At 33.4% G+C, this 7,500-nt stretch overlaps 1 protein-coding gene across 2 annotated transcripts in view; it reads right to left on the bottom strand.

Annotated features, from left to right (window-relative positions):
* Window positions 1-7,500, bottom strand: part of LOC135194924 (galanin receptor 2a-like) — a 47,976-nt gene that overhangs the window by 596 nt on the left and 39,880 nt on the right. The window contains exons 6-10 of one of the 2 annotated variants that reach the window (XM_064221125.1): window positions 7,157-7,346; window positions 6,505-6,689; window positions 5,870-5,985; window positions 5,090-5,179; window positions 1-2,510 (exon numbers count right to left, since the gene is read on the bottom strand). The exon at window positions 1-2,510 is cut by the window's left edge and continues 596 nt beyond it. In XM_064221125.1, the coding sequence (XP_064077195.1) occupies window positions 2,395-2,510; window positions 5,090-5,179; window positions 5,870-5,985; window positions 6,505-6,689; window positions 7,157-7,346 (697 nt within the window). In that variant the 3' untranslated portion in view covers window positions 1-2,394. The remainder of the gene's footprint in view (window positions 2,511-5,089; window positions 5,180-5,869; window positions 5,986-6,504; window positions 6,690-7,156; window positions 7,347-7,500) is intronic. The other variant, XM_064221126.1, reaches the window with a different exon arrangement.

Raw genomic sequence — 7,500 nt, 5'->3', positions numbered from 1 at the left:
GAGTTATAGAATAATCTAATCGTAGTTCATACGGCTCCCCTCTGTTCTAAAACATATATTTATTTCCAGTATACTATCTTTTTTACATGATATGCTTCAGTTGGAATAATTTAAAAAAAAGTTATTTTTTTTTTTGTATTTCCTCTTTGTCATGTCTATTTACATTTTTTATTTATCGGGTGTTTCTTTGATGCCTGTTTTCCTTCTTGCACTTTATTTTTACTAAGAGCTTCACGTTAAAATACAAATTCTCCATTTCAACGCAAAAAGTCAAAATGGAATATGAATCCGCACTTCCAGTTGAAGAGATATTTTGAATATCAAACGTAACCTTCCCCATGATTATTTAGGCTAGCAGTGGCCTTTAGGCAATGCTCTGTGATTCCATCTTATTTTCTAGATCTTTTCTGAGTCACAACTTTACCACCAACGTTTCGACGTTTCAACCCATGTTCGTCTTAGCGAAGTAGGGTTACGAACAGCGCGCATAACATTTACTTTTGCACAATATCATTTTTGTTGTGGTTTCTCTTCATGGTATGAAAATGGAAAATATCTTTGCAAAAGGTCACTTTTAAAATAGACAGTGTTCTTGGTATCATTTTTTGTCGTCATTTTTCTTCACGAAATGAAAAAGAAATGTCTTTGCAAAAACTCACTTTTAAAATAGACAGATTACTTATTTTTTTCTAATTCTAAAGGGATTCCCATAGAAGAATTTTTTCTTGAATCACCGAATACCAGAAAGTATGAGCAGTTCTGGTAAGAATCGTTTAAGTCGGAAAAAGTAAACAAAGTGCATGTTATCCAGTCACTGCCTCCTAATTATATAATTACATGTTTGTTCATCTTTTGATTTCTTTATGCAATGCAAGAAAATCAGTGAACGAGTACCAAACAAAGTTATTACCTCGACAAGACACTTCGAAGGATGTTCTATCATTTCGTTTATCTATTACTAAATTCTCTTCTAATGACACGTCCATATTCATATAGATATATTAATCACCTGATCCTTGCAACATGGAATAGAGTAAAAATGTCCGGATTTGAAATGAGAGAAAGTCCAGCTGATTCGTCTCTGAAATCATGAATCACATTTTACTTCTGATACTTTTACCTAACTTCAACACAATGTCGCTGGAAATGTTAATATGTCCTTAACAATCTCAAGTTTCATTACTTCACCTCATTTCAATTGACAAGTGATCGAATTCTTTCTAGTAGAGAACATCCTGAAACTACTTCTACTCCAGCCAACTTCCTATCCTTTTTAGAAGTATAAACCCAGCGTCCATCTTTTCAAGATTGATAAAAAACAGTTATGAAGTATCTGATAGCACTTTAATTCTTATTCACTTCGCTTCATTCTACCTCATTCCATTTCAAACTAAAGAGAATTATTTCTTTCCAATAGAAACCTTTCCAGAAGGCATTCTGCTTGTAACAGTTTCCTGTCATATTTAGAAGTTTGTTGTTCTCTATGGAGTCATTTTATAGTAAATCTGTCAATAATAAGGGACTGTTACTCATTAGATTAAAACTAGAAGGCCTCACTTCACTTCATTTGTCACATAGGGCATTTTATTTAATTCAGATCCTTAGAAGCTGTTTGTCAATTGTGCATCTATTCAAGTTTAATCTATCAATAGAGGTGTTTTGACAAATATTAGAATCCATTTGAACAACTTAACTTCACTTTAGTTAACGACTGACTCTTTCGTTTCAGATTGAGGCCTTTTGAAAAACTTCCCTTTGAATCAATTTCCTATCTTCTCCTGAAGTTTGTTTATCCACTGTTCATCTCAGAATAAATTCGCCACTAAGAAATCTCTGATTGCTCAATAGATCCAACTTGGAACTCATAACTGAATTGTGCTTCAATTCAAGTCTACCAGGAAAGCTTTTCTGAGAAAACGTCCACTTGAATCCACTTCCTAAACTATGAATAAGTTTTTTGGTCCAAAAATAGGCTTTTCATGAATACTCTATTCAATATAAAATCTGATTGCTTTTCTCAATAGATCCAACTTGTAACACCTCACTCAGTTTCACTCAATTCGACCAAGAAACCTCTTCGGAGGTAACTTACACTTGAATCAACTTCCCAAACTCTCAAGGTAGTTTTTTTGTTGGGGGGGCGGGGGGCGTCAGGAAATGCTCCTGCCATGAATGCTCTATTCAGTATGAAGTCTGATTACTTATCCCAAGATATTCAACATCTAACACTGCACAAAATTTCACTTTAAGAAAGCACTTCTCAGAAACCTTCCACCTAAATCAACTTCGCAACCTCTTAAGAAGTATTATTTGGGTTTAGAAATGCATTTTTCTTGAATGCTCGAGTTTATTTAAAGTATCTAATTTCTTCTCTGATCTTGTAAACCCAGGGGCTTACAAGGTGGAGTCAAGATTGACAACACATTGATTTCTGTGATGACTTGCACCCATTGATACCTGCCCATTGAGATCGAGGTAAGAGCTGTTGGCCAGGTCGTCACTCCCAACACCTACAACAAGAATACAAACACAGGATTTACCAGATGTGATCCTGGAGAGAAATGATGTTGACTGCATCTTCACACCTACTTGAAATTATCAAATTGAAAATTATATATGTAAGTGAGATACACTACTGAATCTATCAAATGTAAGCTTATATATCCTAGTAAGTAAAATCTATATTATGTTTTGACATGAAACACTGAATTAGAATGATCTCACTGGAATCCTGTTAAATGTGAAGGTCACTTGTGTTAAGCCACTTATAACTTTGATAAAAAAAAAAAAAAAAAAAAAAAAAACTGAATGGCACAAATTCTCAATGCAGTTGACAACTTTTAATGAATTATCAGGAAATGCAAGATAAACCGGATGTCAAAGTTTGATTCCATGAGTGCAAAGCTCGAATTTGGTCAACTTTTATTCACGTGCCAAATGTATTAGCTTGAGTGCTGTTTCCGACGACTGGAAAAGCAAAGCCTATTGTTCGGCTTATTCTGGAAAATTAAAATGCATTTGCTGAGTTCATTCTGCAATATGGATTTACAGTTTGCCTAGAAAAAAATCTATTATTGTACTGATAATCACTACAGTTTTTATTATTATTGAGACATAAACAGGTCACTATACAACACTCATGCTTACAAGCACATGCACAGATTTGAATCTGTAATGAACTAACTATCAGGTAGCAGTTATAATGTCAATATACGCACCGTAGATTTGTCAGGAACGGACCAATTGCTGTTATATTTTGCCGTCAATCTATCGTGTACTCTAGCTGCAAGATGGCGTTGCTTATAATGAAGATTTGGTTTGTTTCTTCACATACTTGTCAGAGGAATTAAGGAATAGCTTATGCTTGGATTCTCCAAAATTTTACCAAAAGGTGGGTCTTGGGATTAGCAGCCTATGACTGACGTGTTGGAGATATTACTGGCACCCTTTGATAGTTCTTGGTGTTTACATCCAAAGCCTTTATCCTATCTTGTAGCCTATCATTTCTCCTTCCCGGCAAATCTTCACAGAGTGTGTCCAAAATGAATGACCTTCATCTCCCCTGAGAAAATATGAATGTCTGACTATACCAGTTTTCATCGTTGTTCAGAGTGGTATCACTCGTGATCTTCCATTACCCCGGTCGTTGGGTCAAGTCCGACTAAAGCCATGATAGATTTCCACCATGCATGACCTCACAGTTCCTGTTACCATCACATATGACCTGACTGTCACTTTGGGCTAAGGATGGGAGGTTTTCGGGGAGTAAATAGGGCTAAATGCTGAGTCGTCAGTAGCCATTTTCCTTTTCCCCCAGGTCTTACGTGGGTGGAGAGGCGCTAGGAGTTCTGATTGTATATAAGAAACATTAAATTCAAAATTATTTTTATCGTTTATCAAAGTAAAATACCTGCCATAACTTCAATTTTACTTGGATACTCCTCAACACATGTAAAAAATAAATTTACGTTTACATAAATGACACCTATGCGAAAAGACATTATTAAAAATAAACATAATGCTTTTATATACAATACATTTTCATATAGCTCTGCCACACTTTTGGCTACCTTTCCTTAGGTCAGTCCGCTCCGTTCACAGACCCATTACTCTGGATGACGCAAAACCGTCACTGGACAATAAAGAACAAGAGGCGGCGATGCGTAGCAGCGTAGGCTGTCACAAAGGCTGAGGTTCGACAGAGATTCAACGGACCATACAAACCAGTGCGTTCTACAGGGGCTTGAATAACATGGAAAGGTGGGCACCGTGTACAAAGGATAATCATGCTGAGTGTCCTGGATTTCATAGAGAACCTTAGCTTGTGTGTGTGTGTGTATATATATTATTAGATATTATATATTAATATATATATATTAGATATATTATATTAGATTATATAATAATATATATATATATAATATATATTATATGAATATACATATATATACATACATATATATATAGTATATATATCATACAACATTCTATTATATATATAATAATATTATATATTATCTATTATATATATATTATATTTATATATAATATAAATATAGTATATATATACATTATATATATATATATATATATATATATATATATATCTATATATATATATACTATTAATTCTATATAATATATTATATATATTAATTATATAAATATAGTCTATGATATGCGCACACACACACACACACACACATATATATATTTATATATATATATATATATATATATATATATATATATATATATATATATATATATATATATGTTTTACTTCAGATTACACTCTCATCAAGATGCAAACGTAAAAATAAGCCCAAGTTTCCGTGCATAAGCGTAATTAACTATGTACTGGTTATAATTATAATTACCATATCGTTTTCCAGGTGGATTATCCTGTATCCCTGATTACTGGCCTAGAATATCTGAACCTTCATTATGTTTCAAACACGGAAGGACATTTAACTAAACACAAACCTCATGCAAAATGATAACAAACTTATTATTGTGTTTAGCAGTACATTGTGCTGCTTAAGCTAAGTAATGGATGCCATGCAAGAAACGTGAATTTTGAACCTACCGTTCTCCATGTACAGAGGAACTGACGGTATGGAGGGTGGAGTTGGTGGTGTACCGAGAATTCCGCTTGGTGGTAGATCGACCTCTCTCTCTGGATTACGATGTGGCAGAAGGAGAAGAAGAACAAAAAGAAGAAGAAAGAAGAAGAAGAAGAAAAAGAAGAAGAAGAAAAAGAAGACCAAATCGTTAAAAAAGTAAACAATTGAACAGATATTGATAAATGAATAGAAGCCTGATTATTGAGTTATTTACCACTCTTGACAAAAGGAATCCAAACTGTATGAAGCTAAACATGAAGTATTAATTGGCAAAGATTTGGCATTGCTAAGACATGAATGAAGTTGCATTATTTTGTTATTTCCCAGGCTACAAAATATTTTGTAGGAATTTTTTGTATTTAAAGTTGCTTTATATAGTTATAATATATATATATATATATATATATATATATATTATATATATTATATATATATATATATATATTATATAGAGTGTGTGTGTGTGTGTATGTATGCATGTATGTATATACGTACGTATAGATATATATAATATATATATTATATATATATATATATATATATATATATATATATATATATATATATATATATATATATATATATTCCAAAGCCACAATCTTAGACCTGAGCCTACCTCAAAATCACCTCAAATATGGCCTACCCAATCAAAATTAATCTAATATTTCGCATAGTATGAGCATTCTACTTTCTACAAACTACAAAATCTTCAAGGCATTCCTTTCCTCGAAGGTGACACCTACCAGCTTTGTTCTTGTTTCTCGAGGAATAGTTCCAACAGAGGGAGTTGAACATTGTTGTGCAATTATCTCTGGCACAAGATCTCCTCATCATTCGGCCAAAGTTTGTAGACATGAAACTGAGGAGACAGTGGAAAATTAATGAAGGTTCTGGCGAAGACAGGAAATTTAGTTGAAGACGCACAAGTTGCATATACGTAAGAATATATATCAAAAGTTTATGTCTGGGTAGATTCTCTTATTGTTTATTAGATGGCAGTTTGGTTGAGCTCTTTTTAACCATTATTCTGTTTATCATTAATTGCAAGTAAGCAAATAGTATCATAAGTAATTGAACTGAACCCTCAAGTGAAAAGTAATAAATTTATTGGAAGGTTATGCATCATGTAAATGTGTATAGATAATATCTTGCAAAAAATTCATTTTAAAAAATCATATTGATATCCATTTAACCTTATATATAAAAATTATGAATATAATAGAAAGTCAGCTGTAAGGTGGAAAATGTCAAAACAAAATACAGAAAAATTAAAAAAAAATATTTATTATAAAAATATCCAGGATAAATTCCCAGAGTTCAAAATACCTTAACTAATGATATTTAAAAGGCCCTTTATCGATAGATTTAGGCCCCTTACCTGTAGATTATAGGGTTGAGACAAGAATGTATGAAAGGCAAAAGTCCCAGGTAGATTCTGATGTTATACACGAGAGGTTTGAAGGATTCCCTCGACAGGCCATTCTTTAGGATGACGAAGAATATAATCTTAGGTCCCCAGCAGGCCATGAACAGAATGATGACTAAGATCAACATTTTGATCACCTGGAAAGAGAGATTAATTTTTAAAAAATTTACCAGATGTCATAGAGAATTGTTTAGATTTATGTCTATGTATGAATGTCTATAGTATCATATGAAGTTAAAAGTCAGAATCAATAAAAAAAGGAGGAATTTCATCTTTAGGTAAAAATAAAATACTATTGTGAATAAATGGAGCTAGTCACTAATTTCAATAACAAAACAAAGATCTACGTTACACCAAATCTGAAAAGAACACTAATGTGAATTAAAATCTATAACTTAATCTTGTATAAAATATAACTTTTATTCCATTTCATAAAGTTATTTCTCTATGGTTTAATAAATCACAGAAATATCGTATATGATGTACATTCTGTATGAAATAAATCTATCACTTAATGTCAGGTATTTAAGTATTTCACCTTAATGGAAAAATACAAGAAAAACTATATCACAAATAAAACTTGAAGTTAACAAGCAGACCCTACCTGCTTCCGTGCTTGCTTGACCTCCTCGCCCGACCTCTGCCTGTGCACGCACCTCTTCAGTGGGCAGGCCGCGTGCAGGAGAGCCAGACCTGACGTGGTCGACGGGGAGGGCTGCACCAATCCGGAGGTGACGGAGGCAGACGCCAAAGAGTTATGGGACGAGATGCTGTGTCGAGAATCCCACCGCGTACTAAAGGAAAAGGGTATAGAGATGTTGGGACAGTGGGGTATAAGGATGTCACACACAAAGGGAAGAGAAGTTGATAAGGAAGATTCACGGGTGCAGGGAAGAGAAGAGAAACGAAGTGATGTGGATTATTATGTGGAATATGAACAGCGGGGCT

This window comes from Macrobrachium nipponense, chromosome 15 (assembly GCF_015104395.2).
Source record: "Macrobrachium nipponense isolate FS-2020 chromosome 15, ASM1510439v2, whole genome shotgun sequence".
Taxonomy (NCBI): Eukaryota; Metazoa; Arthropoda; class Malacostraca; order Decapoda; family Palaemonidae; genus Macrobrachium; species Macrobrachium nipponense.
This window is presented reverse-complemented; position numbering and strand designations above follow the sequence as displayed.